This window comes from Dysidea avara, chromosome 5, assembly GCF_963678975.1.
Source record: "Dysidea avara chromosome 5, odDysAvar1.4, whole genome shotgun sequence".
In the NCBI taxonomy this organism is placed as follows: Eukaryota; Metazoa; Porifera; class Demospongiae; order Dictyoceratida; family Dysideidae; genus Dysidea; species Dysidea avara.
In genome coordinates this window covers 36,555,459-36,576,399 of record NC_089276.1, presented here as the reverse complement: position 1 = coordinate 36,576,399, position 20,941 = coordinate 36,555,459, and the positions used below count along the sequence as shown (strand labels likewise).

Below are 20,941 nucleotides of genomic sequence, written 5' to 3'. Positions count from 1 at the left end.
GTTATAATCCACATTTATTACTTTTCACATTGATTACAAACTAGTGCTTTAACTGCATTTTATTATTACAAATAAAATAATCTACCTGCAAATTGTTTTTCTATGGTGGCAGCAAGTTTATTCATTTCTACACCAGGTGCCCTGAATCCAGCCACTAGATCATTCCAAGTGACATCAGGATGAGTTTCAAGCCAGTAACTTAACATCGCTGAACATCGTCTAGTTACTTCACCACTGTCTGCCTTGATCACTTTCAACTGTCTAACCTGATTATCATCTAGTAGTGCTATTCCAAGCTCATACCATTTGGAACTCATTGCTGTAGTGATTTTGGCAAATTGTAACTGCTTTAAACTTGGTCTGGATTTACCTACAGTAGATGCATGATAATAGTAAATCAAAATGTGCTTGCTGTTAAGACCAATACGCTGTAGCAGTATCATCACATCATGATGCACTTATTTGTTGTTATCAAGTATATAGTGGCATACATACAAATTACTAAATGAACAAGATGTTACTTATCAAATAGTGTTACATACCAAAAAGACATGATTTTGTATACATGTACAGTAAATATGCTGCACTAAGGTTATTTTATTGGTTTGTTGCACACTAAAAGTCACTGGTTTATGAGAATGCTATTATGTACACAAAGATGTACCGTATTATCAAGTTTAACTTTCTGAAGTGTGAGTTGATCCTGAGTGACATGCCGTATTTGTGGTAATTTCTGCTGTGCCTGAGCAACACAGTACCACCTTTCACTATCAGGAGACAGAGCCTCCAAATAGAGTAAAAGGATTATACTTATTATGCTGGTGTTGTATGGACTGACATACTGGTCCAAAGTGTTAATTGAAATACATGCATGTATCTTATGTTGCAGGTCATATGTACTACTGCAGTCAGTTTCCAACACAGAAACTTTCACTATTCCGATGCAGAGTAATGGATTTTTGATTAAAAGGATCTCTGCTATCCAAGCACTTCAATTATCATGACTTCAATATAAGTTTGTTGGTGAGATTTCTGATACAGCAAAGAATTGACTGTTGTTTCTTCCCCTGGTGACAATGTGTAGCATTGTTGTGTATTGCTTACCAAATGCATAACAAAGTGTGTATAATTTTCAATGTAACGATTTGCTACATTACTCAATGTGCTGTGCACCCAGATTGTGTCTTCTTTACAACATATGTAAGCAGAGAAAGTGTGTGTATTTGTTTTGCTTATCTCAGAAAAACAGAAGGGTATCTCTTAGATGAAAAGTTGTTAGTATTTTGTTGTTGCTACATATTCTTTGGAATATATTTATATATATATGTGTGTGTGTGTGTGTGTGTGTGTTCTTATGGTGGAGTTACTTGTTCTTCATTGTGCAACTGCGTGTTGTTGCCGTACAATCTATTAGAGAGTGGCTTAATGTACATTTTTATAGCAGCTCCAATTAAAGATATGTTGCACAGGAAGTCTATGTAGCTCAAAATCATGTTAGAGCAGCCCTTTAATATTGTCTGGTACAGATAATAGCAAATCAGTAATGTGTATTCTCACTTGAAAATCATGTGGATAAAATACTATTATGCAAATACTTGTTATTCTGGGACAAAATAAAATGTGCAGACAATGTGGCATATAGTGCATGGCATCATTAAAGGATTCTTACCTGGTTAGTACTAAATTTTTACACGCAAAATAATGTTTATAAATTTTACCTAGAAGTACTAACAAAATAATTAGTGAGTTTGATATAAAATTGGGGTAAAATCTAGGAGTTTGTGTTTGATGAAAATTTAGTGGCTCCAGTAAACAGAGTAAAACAGGAAGGCTGGAGCCATAATAAGACAGCTCAGGGAGTTTCAGACAAGTTCATACGTAGCTTCCTTTAGAAGCAAGACAGTCCAAAGGAGAATCTCAACAGTTGAATAGATTGGAACCAAACACGATTGTTAGATTGACGTAGTACCTATCCAAAAAGCATTTGACCAAGAAGCATGGAAAAGTGCCTGAAAATAGTTTGAGAATAGTTACATTTATATATTAAACTTTTGTTATAACATTATTTGTGTAGATTTGGTGGAGACTTAGTCAGTCGTGTACTGTAGATAGATGAATGGACCGGGAGGTACGTATTTTTGTTTAGGGAAATAATTGTTCAGTTAACAAAACACTAGGCAACATGATCAGTCTCACAATGAATCAGAGCTACATAGTCATCATTTGACGATCTTAGTACTACTACAGTGATGAGAACCATCATCTAGTTCTCTAGGCTGAGGTATTCCAAGGCACCACAACTACAAGTAATGAACTTTATTCTAAATTCAGAGAGAAGGTACAGAGTGAGTTAGAGCATGCGGCTTAGATTTATCTCTCAGGAAACAATGTCCCATTGAGCCGTCTTAAAAGGTTGCTTACTAAGATCGAGTTACCCTAATACAGCAGCAGTCAGGTAGTACCATATTTACTTGATTAAACAACACAGTGTTTATTACTGTGGCTCCTAAAATCAATGCAGCGATTATTTGATTTTGACCACCACTTGATGCTTGAAAATGATGCTAAAGCCCTTATATTCAAAATCAATCACTCAAGTACAGCTACTATTGAAGGTGTAGCATTTAACCAACTAAATACAGTATATTCTAATACAGTAGTCATATAAATATAACAGATTTATTGATATGAGGAGGAACTTCATCACTGCAATAATGTTGAGCGTTCAATTGTAGGGTTATCATTTCCATTGCATAAAGAATTTTATTACACCAATGTATTTTATAGACGATGTAAAACTGAGTGTGAGCTTAATACTTAACTGTGTGTCTGCATAATTTAGGTTATGTGGATAAGTAGGCTTCCCTTACTTAATTATATCACTTTGGTATATATGCAAGATAAATTTAAAATATGTATACTATAAGTCAAAAATAATAATTGAGATATTCCTATAGGGATACAGCAATTATGCTGGCATAATTTTGGGCATAATAGATATGCGTAGGAATCAGGAATTATACCAGCAATTTGAGGTGATAATAGTGGAAATTTTACTATTAATAATCCAACAACTGAATGTGTTACTGTATAATACTCTCAATAGCAGCTTGACGTATTATATTGAAGTACGTCAAGCGATTAGCCAATACAATTAGTATTACACTTGTTTGTCAAGGTCCCATGACAAAAATCTATAACACTAATTTGATTGGCTAAAATAGTGTGGTGTGTTTATATTAGAAATAAATGTCCAACTTGACAACTATTGTTACCATAGTGATAGATGCCCCCAGGTATGACACAATGTGGTTGCTTAGCAATGGTTGCTAGGTAACCATTGCTATATTAAATATCATTTTGAGACCATAGCAATGGTTGCTAAGTGTGATATGTCTTTTGCAATGGTTATTTTTTTGAATTTCTGTTGCCTAGTAACAGTTGCTATGGTTGTCGGATTAATTTGCAATAGGACGGATGGCTGTTGTATTCGGGATTAATAGTTCTCGCATTGTAAACAGGAAGGAAATAGTGCTCAGCTTTGCCTCGCACTATTTTACTTCTTCCTGTTTACAATGCTCACACTATTAATCCCAAATACCACAGCCATCCATCCTATTACATATACAAATATTGAGATACTCTAATAGAGCAGTTAGAAATTCTAATAAAACAGTCACACAATATTACTACTCTAATAAAACAGTCACATACATACTTAAAACAGTCACATACATACTATATCAATCAGCTAAAAAATAAAACACAGAAGCAAAAAAATCAGTGTAAATGGTCTTATACATGCAAAATATTGGCCATAAATTGTGGCATAATTTGGGGAGAATTGAAAGCATAGTGATTTTTTAGCACTGCTCAAAAGCATAATGCTCAATTTTTGGAGCATTACAGCCTCTTCTAGTTATTCCATCAGCAGTTTCTTTTCAGTATGTGTGTTCCCTAGCTACTGTGGGTTATAGAAATATACATGTAACTGATTTCCTTCATACTGTACAAGAAATAACAATCTGTTAAACTAATAAAATATTCAAAGTCTCTCATCTGCTGAGGGCTACATTTCTGGACTTCAGCATCTGGTAACTCCATGCTGTTGTTAGAAACTTCCTTTGAAAATACCTGACTACACCCCTGAAGTAGTAATGACAATTTAAAGTGTGCGTATATAGTTGACTATCTCTGACCGTGGACGGACAGATGACCAAAGTAGAGTTGTACTAATTATCGGATTGGTAATTTGTAAAGGCTGATAATTGGTCATTCTGCAGTAATTAGAAACCTGTGGTATTAGCTGTGACTAACACACTGTTAACCTCATTAAATACTTCAGTCCAAAATCATTATTAATTATTTTCACCATCTCAAGGTTCAGCATAGTGTCGTACCGATTCCCACTTTTTAGGCAAGGCCAATATTTTTTGCCAATAGTTAACCGATACCTGATAGTAGGTTCCAATTGACTTTGTGGTTACTACAAAACGTAAACAAATTACTTAAGTACATGGCGGAGCCTTTGACACCAGCCCTCCACTACTACTGTAACTGAATAGGCTAATTATCTCCTATTGCAACTAATTTCTGATTATGGTACAGTGCTCCCTTGATTATCTGACCTCCCTGGGACCAAGGTGAGACCAAGACATGTTCAGATAATCAAAGCCCATTCATTTGTACACAGGGTCCTGTTCAAATACTGTAATAGTGATATATAATGGAATATATTATGTGTGTGCATTGCACATGTGTGATAGTCCTAAACAGTAAGACTTGTTAAGTCACTGCGTTGCCATTGTACTCCTGTTGAATCTGTCTGAACCTGTCCTGTAACAGACTTAAAAGCTTGTCCGGGAGCAAATAAGGAGAGATACCTTTACTTTGCTGCTCTTGTTGGTTGTCATTGCTATATCTCTTCTTGTGGTTCACAAACCCCTAAGCCTTGATCCTTGGTACCGGATTAATGATACCTGATTAGGTGACACTTGTCCTGTACAGTAGTAAAGCGACTTCGTTGTTTCCATTTTTTTAATACAGGACTCCAAGAACAGTTACTGAATGAACTTCTCAGTGAGCACTAATTGGAACTGACTTTGGAAACTTGTTGAATTCATCTTGTTTTGAACTATATGTCACTACATATCGAATCCTTCACTGCTGAGCCATCAATTAAGGCGTTATCTTTGCTAAAGTGAACCGAGTTGGCACGAGTGGCAGAGCACTACAGCGGCATGAAGGAGGAAATTTGGCAGATGATTATAGATTATTTACGTGAGGAGGAACTTATTTCTGATGAAGTAGAAGAACCTATAGAGTCAGTAACTGCCCTTCGGTAGTTAGAACTGGGAGAGAGCTAAAGAAAGGGAAGCAGAAATAAAGGTAAAAGAGCTACAGTTAAGAGAGAAAGAGTTGGAGATTCAACTAAGGTTAAAGGAACTAGAATTAACCAAAACAGTGCCGGCTGTGCTTCATCCTACAAGTTCAACAGAGACAGGGAGTAGAGAACCAATTTTTGACGTGGGTAACATAGTTCTCAGTTTTTCTGGAACTGAGGTTGACAAGTACTTTGTGCACTTCAAGAAAATAGCACAAAGCTACCTAAGGATACATGGACATTGCTTCTACAAAGTGGTCTTGTAGGAAAAGCCAGAGCGGTTTACTCATCCTTAACTGTACAAGAAAGTTCCAAAGGTGGAAAACCTCCACCAGGCTACAGTGTTGGCTGATGATTATCATAAATCTGTTCATACATTCTGGGGAATCACAATCTTGTATTGCTCTCAAAGGTAGTTCTGGTACCATCCCAACTGGTGGTGGTAGTTCTCAAACATCTGGGTGCACCTTTACTGATCCAGCAGTCTGGAGAAGCCAACAATTTTCAGCTGATCCAACCTGCTACTACTATAAGAAGAAGGGCCATGTGATGTTGGAATGTAGAGCCTTAGAAAAGAAGAATCAAAGGGTAGATCCAGACTTAATGATCACACAAAAGGCTATTGAAAGTTCAGCAAAGGAAACCAAGAAGCAAGAGAAGTTGACTGTAGCAGAGAGCAGTCTGTCACCATTTGTGTCAAAGGGATTTGTTTATCTCGAGGGAAGTGAGAAGAAGATACCAATCAATGTGCTAAGAGACACTGGTGCTACACAATCATTAATTCTGGACAGTGTGTTCCTCAGCTGGAGTTAGTGTACTACAGCAGGGTGTCAAAATGGGAGTCATCAGGGTACCTCTACATTTAATTGGTCTGCATTCAGACATAGTCTCAGGTGCTGTTTTTGTAGGGCTACAACCCACCCTACCTGTGAATGGTATTTCAATGATATTAGGGAATGACTTGGCAGGAAACAAGTTAAGGTCCTGGGTGACCCACAGGTATCAGATGTTTCCTGTATGGCCACACAGAGAAAACAAGTCAATAACTTATTTCCATCATGTGCTGTAACCCGTGCAATGGCCAAGGCTGAGAAGGCAGCACAGGATAAGAGTAGACGAAATGAACTTTCAAATGTGTCTACAGTTAATGAAATGGTTAGACAGGAAACAAGTAGAGAGCATGAGTCGACTAAACAGTCAGGAGATGATGTAGAGCAACCAGGATTATCTCCATCTAAGTTAGTTATAGAACAGGAACGAGATCCAGAAATATCAAACCTAAGAAAGGAGCCCTGCTATTTTGTAAATAGCTGTACTGTGCTCATGAGAAAGTGGAGGCCACCTAATGTTCCAGCCTCTCATGAGTGGAGTGTAGTTTACCAGATCCCGCCACCTTATAGAAGAGATATTTTAGTGTTGGCCCATGAAACACCTTTGGCTGGTCACCTTGGTGTTGAGAAAACTCATCGTAAAATTATGGGTCACTTTTATTGGCCTGGTTTGCATGATGTTGAGAAGTTTTGTAAAACGTGTCATGTAAGTCATCTTGCTAAGAAACCCAACCAGAACCCACCTGTATCTCCCCAGCTATGAAGGAACCCTTTAGTTGTATTATTGTGGATTGTGTAGGGGCAGGAAATCAGTATCTCCTCACAATAATGTGTTCCTCCACACGATTTCCAGAAGCCATCCCTCTCAGAAGCAAAAGGCAGACAAGATTGTGAAGGCTTTAAGCACGTTCTTCACATTTGTAGGGCTCCCAAAAGTAGTACAGTCAGACCAAGGTTCTAACTTTATGTCTGGGTTGTATCAGAGTGTTATGGTTCAGCTAGGTATTCACCAGGTTAAGTTCACAGCATATCACCTACAGAGCCAAGGGGCACTTGAAAGGTTCCACCAAACTTTGAAAACTATGATGAGAACCTATTATATGACACAAAAGTATAACTGGGATGAGGGTATTCCCCTGCTATTGTTTACAGCCAGAGAATCAACTCAAGAGTCCTTGAGGTTCTCCCTGTTTGAATTAGTTTATGGTCATCTTCCCCAAGGCCCACTGAAGCTGCTCAAGGAGTCTTGGCTGAACAATGATAATGACTCCTCAGAGTGTTATTATGCATATCTCTGATGTGCATGAGAGACTGAGGGTAGCTAATAAATTAGCACAGAAAAACTTGAAATTTTCACAGGATCAAATGAAATTATGGTATGACAAGAAGCTAGATCCTGTACCTTTCAGCCAGGAGACCGAGTGGTGGTGCTCTACCTATGCATGGCCAGCCATTACAAGCATGTTACTGTGGTCTGTATACTGTAGAGCAAAAGGTTAATGAAATTGACTAGTTAGTTAAGACTCCTGGTCGATGGAAGGAGAGAGACTGTGTTGCGAAGAATGATGAGCAATATGTTACCACACAGGAGTGTGAAGTGATAGGGAGAAGTCCAAGACTGAAAAACTCTATTGTATTGTTGAACTTGGAGCAGAAACTAAGCCACTTATCTGTACAAGGTAAGGAGATGCTGAAAGAGTTATTGTGTGAGTTTGCTGTTTTGTTTCCTGGTGTACCAGGGAAGACCAGTATTGCCATCCATGATGTTGATGTGGGTAATACACCACCTATTAAGCAGCACCCCAACAGAGTTAACCCAATGAAGTTGAAGCTAATGAGGAATGAAGTAGACTACATGTTACGGAATGGAATAATTGAACCCAGCCAAAGCCAGTGAAGCTCTCCATGAAAGTCAGATGGCACATCCAGATTTTGTATTGACTTTTGAAAGATCAGTGACATTTCTAAGAGTGATTCCAACCTGATTCCCCAGGTGGATAAATGTATTGACAGAATTGGTCACGTAAAGTATGTGAGTAAGTTTGATCTAGTGAAGGGGTACTGGCAAGTACCATTGACCAAGTGAGCTCAAGAGTTGTCAGGGTTTGTTGCAGTACTGTGTCATGCCATTTGGCATGAAGAATATGTGCCAGCAACCTTCCAAAGAATGATGAACAGTGTGATCTCTGTACTGGATGGCTGTGATGCTTACATAGACGACCTGGCGCTTTATAGTGGAAAGTGGGAGGATCACACCTCACTGTTAATCTCTCCAAGGGTGAGTTTTGTAGAGCATGAGTCGTGTTCTCTGGCCATATTGTATGCCAGGGAGAAGTAGCTCCAGTAGCATTGAAGGAAGATGCCACTGTGAATTTCCCTACCCCAGAAGACAAGCGTGAAGTAATGAGGCTCTTGGAGATGGCAGGATATTACCACAAGTTTTGTTTATAACTTCTCAACTGTTGCTAAACTGCTTACCACTTTGCTACAGAAACAGAGGAAGATTGTGTGAAGCACAGAATGTCAACATGCTTTTGAAAAGACTAAATTCTTGTTATTGTCAGCACCTGTGTTGAAGGCTCCTGATTCTGAAAAGCCTTTTAAGCTCCAAGTTGATGCCAGTGACATTGGTTTTTGTTACAAGAAGGGCATCGTGGCAGTGATCACCCTGTATGTTACTTCTCTTATAAATTTAACAAATTACTCTACCATGGAAAAAGAGGCATTGGCTCTTTTGTTATCGCAGCAACACTTTGATGTGGACTTGGGCACCACCATAGCTCCAGTTGAAGTTTACGCAGATCACAATCTCCTTGTTTTGATTGAGAAAATGAAGAACAAGAACCAGAGGCTGCTCCTGTGGAGTCTTGCTTTTCAAGAGTACAATTTGAGAATCCGCCTCATCAGAGGGCGTGACAATGTAATTGCAAATGCTTCAACTGGAGCCATTGTTTGGACTCTTTGCATACACTCCAGTATCATATTTTCTAGGTGTTTTTGTATTACTTCACTTTTGTTCCAGGCATCATTCTTTTTGTAGAGGGCAGTGTTATGTAGTGAAATATATGTGTGTGCATTGTGCACTCGTGAGAGTCCTGAACAATAAGAGTTATTAAGTCGCTATGTTCCCGTCGTGCTCCTGTTGAATCCGTCTGGAACCCATCCTGTAACAATAGAACATGCATCTTAGACAAAGTTATTCTAATAGTTCTACTATTCGGATTACCAAATGTTCGGATAATCAAAGGAGCACTGCATTAATTACTTGTTTTCTAATCCAACTATTGCTATGCACAACTCTACTCTGGATCTGCCTCTGCTGAACAAGATGACTACATCACTGATACAGAAGACTCCTTTTTCAAGCAGTGAAAATGTACCAGGGAGTGTTCCATTACAGTGGAACCTCATTTATCCAAATACCTTGGTGGTCCATAAGTCTGAAAAGACCACATCTCTGAAACTGTGTGTAAATGACCTTAAAGAAAATTTATCAGACATTTTCTGTCATGTATTAGTTATTATTACACTATCCTAATAGAACAGTCACTACTCTTATAGAGCAGTCATTTCTGTGGTTTAGTCAGCTGCGAATCCGGATAAGTAGGGTCCGAGGCCCCACTGTATATCTATGATCTAGCAACTTATAATGGAGACTGATAGACTGATAGAAATGAAACCTGACACCAGATTTAAACTAAACACAAGATGGACAGGTAGGCTGCAGCTCAAAACAAAGTGATGCGATTGGTCTTATGGAGTCTCTACAGCTGTACCACCAGTGGGAACAGCCAATAATCAATGGTGGTAGTTTGTACTGTAAGGTGAAGAGTTGCAATGGCACCAAATTGTGGCTGTGCTCAGGCCTATGAAACATAGAATGATTATCGCATGAAATAGTTCATATGTGCATGAAATGCCATAACACAAACGTTGGTGTAACAGCTGTCAAATCATAAAAATCCACCACCGTCAATATGTAAACATTGCAGAGGGAATGGTGGAAAATTATCAAAGTGGTCTATAGAACATGAGGTTTATTACAACTACTCAGTAATTATTAAATGTACAAGAAAAAATTAAGCTAGATTAGTGATCAGAGAAATAACAAGTAGCAAAACAAGGGAGGTCACACACCTGAAGATATACTAGCTGCCATTGAACCCTATAACCACAACTAAATTAGGAATTACAATATATCTTCAAGTGTATGCAACCTCCCTTTTCACCACTTTTTCTTTGATCCCTACTTGTGCTTGTTTGATTACTTTTTTTCAACATTATTATGGCTGATGAATCCATGCATACTGCATTAGAAGAAAGAATAGTGCCAGGCTTATGGTTTTCTTTTAAGCACATGCCCCAACTATCAGTTGCTGAAATAGTAAAGCGGCCATTACATTAATTTTTGGCTTTAGCTATGTTCAGTCCTATACAGCATTACAAACTACCGTAAATCAGGAAAATTTCAGCATAGAAAATATTTTTGTCTATTAAAATTTCGACGCAACATATTTTCGTCACTGGCACAATTGACAAAAAAAATTTTGATGGAATAACTACACGTTAATATTAGTATGTGCAAATTTTTTTGTATAGGTGAAAATAATTCGTCATTTTAATGTTCATGTCAACAAAAAATTTTTGACAACAATCTTTTCCTCATTTATGGTCACATATGAATGACATAAATGAAGTCGTAAATCTACAGTTCGATTGTTTGCTGGTGACTGCGACTGTGTTTTGGTACTGCTACAATACCACAAGATACGTACAATACAATTACAGGAAGATCAAGAAACTCCATACACATCTTGGTGTATGAATAGCGATTGATTTACAATGTCAGACTGTTCTTTTACAGGTTTTTGCAATTGAATTCGGCGACTTTGCAATTGAATTCGTCCCGTTTGCAATTGAGTTCGTCGCTTTTGCAATTGAATTCGACGGTTTTGCAGTTAAATTCGTCCGTAACAAGAATGGCAGCTGGAGCAAACACGAAAACATGGTGTAGCAGCTGCTACAAGAACTTGTTCAAGTTCAACAGTACTAAACAACTCTATATAAGGCAATAATTCTTCCTCTACAGCCTCTCCAGCAACATTCCAAACTCTACTACGCCATTCGCGATGGGTGTGGTCACTCGCTAGCAAGCTAATTAACTTGTCAGACAGCTATCAACTTCGCGTACTACCAGCTTCAATTACCTTCTAGTGTCTCAAGTGTAACTCTCCAAGGCATAAATAGTTCATCTCTTAATAAACGGGTTGGTTTCTTGGAGCCGTTTTGTTTATGACGAATTGTAATGCAAACGCGACGAATTCTATTGCAAAACCGACTAATTCAATTGGAAACGGGACGAATTCAATTGCAATACTGACGAATTCAATTGCAAACGGGACGAATTCAATTGCAAAGGCGACGAATTCAATTGCAAAAACCTGTAGTGTCAGATGGGCAGTTGTTCAGGTTTTGTTTAATAAAATTTATTACTTCAATTGCTCTATTACATGCTGTTTGCACGATTTAATATGTGGTGATCATATTTAATATTATTTAGATGTAAGCCGCCCCAGTCTGGGATCTGTATTACAAGTTACTGTAGAATAGTACATAGAAAAGCTGCTTGCTGGATACCCTAGAAAAACTAGTGTTGCATCATTATATATCAAGGAAGTAGTCTGAGGGTTTACTTGGTTTAGGCAAACCATCCGTTTTCAGTGGCAAAATTTAAAGTCACACTAAACTGTCAGTACTGGAGTTCATTAGTAGCTACATGCACACTGGTGCAGCTCTGCACTACTCCTGGGTATCGAATTACATTTATGGTGAATAATCGGTGATGAATGAATAAATCAATGTTAATGAATGTTAAACAAGCCATGGAGTTGACAGTTGAGAAGGCTTCAGGAGAAGAACTTCACCAGGAAGGACTCTGAAGTGCTAGAGAAACACATCTCAGGTGTCATTAACAAGACAACAGACAGCCTTTTATGGCTACAGCATCCACCTTTGAATACCCAACCAGGCTAATCTTCAAGCAGTTCATCGTTGAGCCGTAACTTTATTCCCATGGTTAAGCTTCCCCCAAAAAGGGCAACAAGCCTTAGTGAAATGTCGTGAAAAAAATGAAGGACCAGTATCATTGATATGGTACACCGAGGGTTTTCATCCACAGCAGCATCTAAGGAGCTGCCAATGGACCAGTGTCCTCCCATGACAGACCAGTGTCTCCTCTGGACCAGTGTCCTGCTGTTCAAAATCTCCTCCAGGACCAGAATCTTTATGAAAAAATGTTTTCTAAAAGGCAAGCCAGAATTCTAAAAGAAAAATGCTGGCCATCTAAAAATTTGCCCTCTGTATTCAGCAGGAGGCAGAAGCTAGACCGATACAAAATAATGTGAGGTGAGGTAATTGTACAGGCATGTCGACCATTATCTTTAACACACTAAAGGGGATGATTAGATTGTTGAAGGCTTGGCTTCTCAGCCTAAAAGGGGTAGATGAATGTGTTATTGGATGTTTGTGGCTTAGTTGGCCCTCTATAGTATGTTCATGATCACCTGATCCCTTTTTAATCACTAATGCAAGAAGCTAGGAACTTCTGCATACATAAGTGGACACTAAGCTGCACAAAACAAAAAGGTGCAATGTTAAAAAAGTTACACTGCTTTAAAAAAAGCACACTATCGCTATAAGTATATTTGTGGTAAACCCAGATCATGGTCATCCAACACAAAGTCAATGATTATAATTGTGACCGAATTTGTGCAAAGGAGTCTTCCACACACATCCAATTCTGTGAACTGGGAAGACCATAAGTCAGTGTTCAAGAAACATATTTAAGCTGACAATTTCTCCATCCACCATGCTATGTTACTGACCAAATTTCAAACCAATAGCCATTTCCAATCTGAAGTTATGAGTTGTTAAATTGGATGTGTGTGGAAGACCCCTTTTTCACAAAATTTGATCACAATTGTCTGCCAACAGAGGATCTAATTTTTATTTTGATTTCTATAAAAAAATCCATCCATGGTGTAGCGCTCTTTGCAAGAACAGCTCAACCTCATCTCAACTGGTAGTCATAAATTGTAGGCAAAATACACAGCATTAGTGCATCACATGCAGAGAAATATTATTGAGGGCTTGACTGGTATTTTTTGCAGGCCTGGATGGAGCAAGTTTTCCCCAGCTAGATCCCATGGGATTGCCACTGATCACAGATACTGGTTCCAGACAGCCGGTACAGAGGCAGGATCTGCAGGACAATATTAGGGAATTTGCAGCAACAAGTCTGGGAAACTTCCTATATACATGCTCTGGATGGCAAAACCGTGGAGGGTGATAAACCCCCAGGAGCTGTATCCTGCTCTCCCCCCAGTGCTGACAAAGCTGGCCAACAAAATAAGAAAGGGAGAGTTTGTAGAGATGCAGGACGTGCTCACAGATATGTAGCTGTCTGCTGGCAATGGGGAGCAGACCTCTCAGAGGAGTCGCTGATGTACCATAGATATAAGAGTCCAGGCGTAATGCTTTGCTACTTACATAAGGGTCATTGCAGAAAGTAAGCCAGAGAGAGTACCACACCTGCTGGGATATATAGTAAACATTAAGAACCAGCCAAGGGGTTATTGTGGCTAGCCTATGATGACACATTTAGAAGACAAGTGGCAGTCTCCAGCAGCAAATCCTAAGGCACTTATAACTTTTCCTTATTTTCTATGTGCTTCACTGGAAAAGCTCAGATGCTAGGAAAGTGTGACTTCAAAGACCATATTTTCAGGCCATGTCCAAGAGGAGACATCATTGGAACACTTTAAAAACAGATGTTTCAGAACATCCACCTTTGTTTCTGAATGATTAAAATATTTCTGAAGTTAACTCAACTAACATTCTTGGTTTTACTTTTGACTCTTCTTTTACAAGTGAAGATCATATTGTGAAGGTGCTGACTCATGGAAAGCAACAACTTGATCAGCTACATCAATGTCATAACTTTGTTAAAGTCTCATGACTTATCCGTCCTCTACAATCCATGGGTGAGACCAACAATTGAATATGGATATGTTTTGTGTTCTGGTGCAGCACCATCCCATTTACACATTTACATCGTCTCAATGCTTTACAGACACGCATTGAACATAATGAGTTCCTCTATATTTCCATCCTTATGTAACCACACAAATGCTGCAATAATGGGCCTTGTTTGTCAGCTGTTAGCTGGTGAAGGACAAGGTAAATTTGGTAATCTATTGACTTTATGTCCTAAATTTATCACCACTACCGCAAGAAGATCACAGAGACTTCAATGATAATGATCCTGCTAACCATTTCAGAGTTCAAAACTCTTGTGATTTTAGAATCCTGTGATCGGTTCATACGTACAGTGTAGCTGGTAGGTTACAGCTGTATTACTGTGGAATCAACTTCCTGCAGGTTTATTATTACATAGAGAGAGGGACGGGTGGAGAACTATATTTAAAGATGTACAAAGACTTTTAATAATAATGACTGTGCACCTGTATGTATTTAGTTGTTGAGTATGAGGTTCATCATAAAAAAAAGTATGGCCTCATTGCTGACACTTAAATGAGGGAAGATATAAGGGTGTTGACTACTCATATCATCACATATGCATAAATTACGGGGGACGGGGGTTGTCATCCTGCAATACATTGCAAACAGGCTGGTAGGGGAGTCAGAGTTAACCATCTCTGTTCATACTGAGAGTCAGGGCTGGAAAGTGAAGCAGTTGATTTGCTGTACATGCTTGATTGTAACAATTGCAAGTACACAATAATGGAATTTTCAACTAGAGTAGGGACCATAGCACATCACTGAAACAAGCTGGAGTAGTACATGATATTAATATAACAGCAAAACAATAAAAAGTGTTATATTCCTACTGTGCATTTCCATTATGGTATCTTGAGCACAATAGGGATATAACACTTCTTATTGTTTTACTGTGATTTAATATTGTGTATATACCACTCCAGTTTTTCAGTACTTTTTATCGATGTGCTATTGTCCCTACTCTAGGTGAAAATTCCAATTTTTTTACATACTTTTGTTTGTTAAATTTTTTGTAAATAATTATTTTGACTGCTGAACCAACGCATACTGCATCTGAAATGGCACTATGCACCCCAGCTATATGAATTATTGTGTGAAAAGTGAAGTATCCATTACGCTTCATTGTCAGCTATGTTCAACCCGTTACACAGCATTTCGAATCAAGTACTGTTCAAATGCACCTCTGCAATCCACGCATACCGAAAGAAAGAAATGGTGCCACGCACCCCAGCTATATCAATTATTGTCTTACACAGCAGTACGAATTAAGAACTGTTTAAAAAGCTCCTCTGCAATCAAAATAGTCACTATGAAAAATACGGACAATTTCCATAACAAAGGGAAGCCATCATGGGCTACCACCAAATCAAAAAAATGAAATAGTGCCGGGCGACCCAGCTATATCAATTATTGTCTTACACAGCAGTACAAATTAAGAACTATTTAAAAGCTCCTCTGTAATCAAAATAGTCACTATGAAAAATACGGACAATTTCCGTAACAAAGGGAAGCCATCATGTGCTACTGCCAAATCGACACTTTTTGCTGTCAGTAAAGATGAAAGGGACACTGAGAAGGATACTGGTAAGTTCATGAAGAATGCATTGTACGTACTGCGTTAAGCCAAAAGGCACTTCTAAGGCCAAAGCAATGTCAAACAGTGAAAAAATCAGGCCCATAGCCTTAACTGTTATCGAGTTACACTTTCTGAAGGCATTAGGCAGTCAGTCAGTCACAAGAAAATTCCATTAAATAATTTTTTTTTTAAATTCTGTAGCAACTTGTTGAAAGTGTGTCAGGTCGATCTGAAAGCTTGTTTGGACTTAGTTTTACCTAACCAATTCTGCCTCATTGTCATCATGGAAAATTGAGGCTGGTTTTTGGGTGATGTTATTTTGTGAGCCACGCCTATTTCTTTGTTGTCCCTACCATACACTACTATCATACTGTATGATACGTGAGTATAATACATGTAGTTCAGGACTTTAATAATCATTGAATTTGTGTGAATTAATAAAATTTATGTCATACAATAATGATGGTGGATTTTTTTGAGAGCTATAAATACAGGCAGTACCTACATATGCAGCTCCCCTGCTTATATGTATAGATTAATCTGATATCAACAAACTCTGGCAGCTGGAAAGTTGTAGAAGACCAACAAATTGGGTGACCCCAAAGTTCTTGTGTTTTAACTCATCCCCACTTATTTAGCAGGACTGGGAATGGCATCTAGTGTGTCACCCCAACAAGTCACTAGCCCAGTATGTAGTTCAAGAAATCCGGCAGGGCTTCAGGCTAGATTTCAACTAACAAAAGCACAAGACAAAAAGATCGCATAGCAATATGTACTCAGCAGCAGAACACTCCTGGATAGCCTAGGAATATGCCTGTAAACAAAACAGTGCAAAGAGGGTAAAGTGGTTGGACTCCTTGATCCTGCATCAGGCACAAGTGAATCAGGCACAAGTGAGTCGGTTTAGGGTGATCACTAAGAAGAATGGCCAGTGGCATCTAATCTCAACACCATAGTGTTTAAGATGGAATTAAGGGAGATTGGTGCTTCCTCTCATATGTAAAAGTAGAAGATGCAGCAAGGGAAATCTCCCACCCGGAGAGGGTGCAATCTTAGCTAAAGTGGATATTAAGAATGCTTACTGCATAGTACTTTTTCATCCAGATGATCGCCCACTGCTAGGACAGAAACCTGATTGTGGACTGTGCCCTCTCCTTTGGCCTAGGTCAACACAAATAACTTATTCATCTCTAGCAGATGTGCTGGAATGGAGGCTAACATTTGAAGGAATTCCATTTGTATTGCACTATCTAGATGATTTTTTTAAATCACATCACAGCCTAAAGCAGAAGAAGGTACTAGACACCGGCAAAAACTGCTTGCTCTGTGTTAGTGACTGAAAGTCCCAATTGCTCCTGAGAAAGTAGAAGGCCCAACAGCCCTGTTTACATTCCTGGGTATTGAATAGGCACAAACCAAATGATTCTCCGTTTCCCACATGTGGATATGAAGGCCCTGGTGACAAAGTGGCTGTAAAAGTTCTCAGATGAAAAGTCATTTTGCTCAGTAAAAGACTTACAATTACTGATAGGCTCTCTTTCTCATACTTGCAAAGCAGTGCGTCTAGGCAGAATGTTCCTGTGAAGGATGTTTGAATTACTGAAAGGGTGCAAAAAGAACCAACAGGGGTCACCTGAACCTGTATTTCTTAATAAGATTTGGTGTGGTGGCATTTGCTTCTGGAAGACTGAAACAGTGTCAGCTTGCTGGAGAAACCGGTGGCTGGTATACCAGATATAGAAACACATTCAGATGCTTCAAGCTCATTTGGCTGTGGGGCTTGGACAGGTGATTTGAGGCTTCAGCTGCAATGGCCTGACAATGTATTGCACTGGTCAATTGCAGCCAAAGAGTTAGTTCCTATAGTGATTATAGCATTATGAAGGGGTGACCGGTGGGGAAAAAAATTGATTCTGGTCCATTGTGACAACCACACTGTAGTGGAAGTCATCAATTCACAGTCGTCAAAAGATGATATCTCAATTATGTACCTACTACAGTGTATCTTCCTTATATCAGCACATCACAATTATGCTCTAAACCTCCCGGGAAAATAACATAGCAGCTGGTGCCATATCTATTAATAATCTAGCATTGTTCTTTACCGAGATCCCAACAGCTCAACCACCCCCATCCATTATCCCTCAACTGGCAGTGGATCTAGTGATTTGTCAAACGCCAGGCTGGTTTTCTCCGCACTGGTCAAGAACTGTTTACATCAGGTACAGTGTCCTCTACCAAGAAGTGTACTGTACAGGAGCAAGCCATTATGTAAAGTTCTGTGAGGCCCCTCGCCTGATTGCCTATCCAAATGGCAACTGCAAATACCCTCATACTATTTGTATCCCACCTTCATAGTCAGGGCTTAACCCCTGGTACTATTAAAGCTACCTAGCAGTAGTTAGACATGACCAAATTAGTGCTACAGTTGGAATATGTATTAAAAGGGGTCAAGAGACTGACAAATCCAGGATTTTATAAATGCCTTCCAATTACTCCGAGAGATGAGGAGAGTTTGGAAAGAGAGGCAACCAAGGCTGATATTAAGATGTCATGGGCAGCCTAATGCCTCTGTTTCTTTAGTTTCAGGAGAGGCAGTAGCCCCCAAGATAGGAGAATACAACCCCACCGTGCACTTGTGCCAGGGAGACATTCAGATAGATAGCCTAAAAATCCTACATTTCTGCAGGTACAGATCAAAGCCTCAAAAATGGACCCATTTTGACAAGGGGTAACACTTTACATCGGTGCTATTGAGACAGACTTATGCCCAGCAACTGTAGTTGTCAGTTACATGATGGCTAGAGGTACAAAGCCAGGCCCATTCTTTATTCAATCATATAGAGAACACATGACAAGAGAATATTGTGTGACAGCAGTTAGGGTAGCATTATCAAAAGCAGGCTTGCGGCAAGAAACTACACAGGCTAAAGATTCCGAATCAGAGCTGCTACAACAGCTGCTCAGCAGGGACTACAGGACTCATTGATGAAACCCTTGGGAGATTTCAGAGTTCCAGAACTCCCAAAGACATCCTTACAAAGGTAACCAAAGCTTTGGTAATCAGTAAGGAACATTGATAATCATACATATATATTATAGCATACGTAGATACTATAACTAAAGATGAGAACTTTTAATGCTGATTATGGTGTAGTAATATTGGCAAAACTTTGTGTGGGGATATATAAATAGTATACATGTATGTTGCATGTGATGATGTGGAAGATACCAATAGGAGAGGTTTGGAAGTAACTTTCAGCTTGGATGAACTAAGTACCCAGAGGTTAGAATCCAAGGGGCAGGAACTCACCTTGGATGCAGTGAAAGGAGGGCCTCTCTTACTCATTCTCAGAGCAATTTAGCTATTTGATATAGTTATATCTACGTGATCCAGCTCCCTACCCAAGCCAAAAGGGTAGGGAATAAATTGGAAATAAGAGGGGCCCACCAAAAGTGAGATGATCTGGATCAGCCTACACTTGGCTGCCGAACCTGCTAAACCTGCCAAACCTCCTCAAAGAGTCTAGGTAGGATGTGATAACAGGTGAAGAAGGTTTATATGTGCCTGGTGCAAATGGCAAAGGATTGATGTGAAATTATCTGAGACTAGTTACAAGGCAGCATCTGCAATAAATTAATGTTGTCATATATTATACAAGTAGAAGAAAAGGTTAGGAATTTTAAGCTGGATTAGGGATCAAAGAACAAAACAAGGGAACAGCTAAAAAGTTGTGAAACAAGGGAGGTTGCCTATACCTGCAAATATACTAGTGGACATCTAATCCCTACTCTTCAGTCTATAACCATGACTGAATTAGGGATTAGATCTCCACTAGTATATCTGCAGGTATCGGCAACCTCCTCACAACTTTTTAGCTGTTCGTGCTTATTTCTCTGCTTTTTTGTTCTTTGATCCCCAATCCAGCTTAAAATTCCTAATTTTTCCATCTACTTGTTTGTTTGTTTACTTTTAAAGACACAATTATGACTACTGAGTCCACGTGTACCACATTAAAAGAAACAATGGCGCCAAGCATTCCATAAAAATATTTTGTGTCTGAATGCGCACCCCAATAATCAATTACATACTGAAAAGTGAGGTAGCCATTATGCTTCATTTGTAGCTATGCTCCACTTATTACACAGCATTACAAACAAAGAGCAGTACAAGAAACTTCTGTGCTATGAATCCAGTCGCTACAGAAATGTTGGCAAAAAGCATGACACAGCCAGAGGGAAGCCGTATCACACTATCGTAAATCAACACCTTGCATTGTCAGCAAAAATAACTGGAACACAAAGGAGGACAAAGGTAAGTCCATGATACGTGCATTGTATGTACTGCGGTTGGCAAAATGGCACGTCTTGGGATGAAGCGATGTCAAACAGTAAAATAATAAAGCCCGTAGCCTTATCCATTGTCGAGTTATGCTTGGCTGAAGACATCAGTTAATTAGTTAGTAAGTTAGTTAGTCAGAATAAAATTCTGCTAAATTGAAAATTTTTTAAATTCCGTAGAAACTTGTTGGAAGGGTTTGGTTTACTCTGAAGGCATTTTTGGGCTTGGCTATGCCTAACCAATACTGCCACACTATTATGAAGGAAATTTGAGGTTAGTTTTAGGGTGATATTTTTGGGCAAGAAAGCCCAAAACTGCATAATCCCTACTATACTGTACTACCGTACCGTATGATGTCAGGTCAGCATAAACTGTTGAATAGTTTATGTATATTTACCACCATAATGTATTAACGTTTATGTTTTGGGTGTGTGGTGGGCACATGATTTCTTGAATGTACTGGAGTACAAGAGTCAAGACACCTGGAATTACTTTGTCAATAGTTGACCATCAACAGAAGGACCAAGAATACGTATAATGTTAGAAAGCTTCACCAGCAGAGGGACTCAGATGTGGAGGGAATCAGTGTACTAGAAAGTTGGCCATCAGTATGCATGTGAAGATTAGTTTAAAATTATATCAGTTTATAGTTAGGTCCTCAGAACGATACTCTCTAATAGAAGAGTCACTTTGTACTGAAATACTCTAATACAGTATTTGCTGATTAAAAT

General features: G+C 38.9%; 1 protein-coding gene across 1 annotated transcript in view; it reads right to left on the bottom strand.

The window, feature by feature from the left end:
- Positions 1-20,941, bottom strand: part of LOC136255302 (uncharacterized) — a 98,404-nt gene that overhangs the window by 72,242 nt on the left and 5,221 nt on the right. Inside the window, exon 2 of the mRNA XM_066048029.1 lies at positions 86-370. Coding sequence (XP_065904101.1) covers positions 86-370 — 285 coding nt within the window. The remainder of the gene's footprint in view (positions 1-85; positions 371-20,941) is intronic.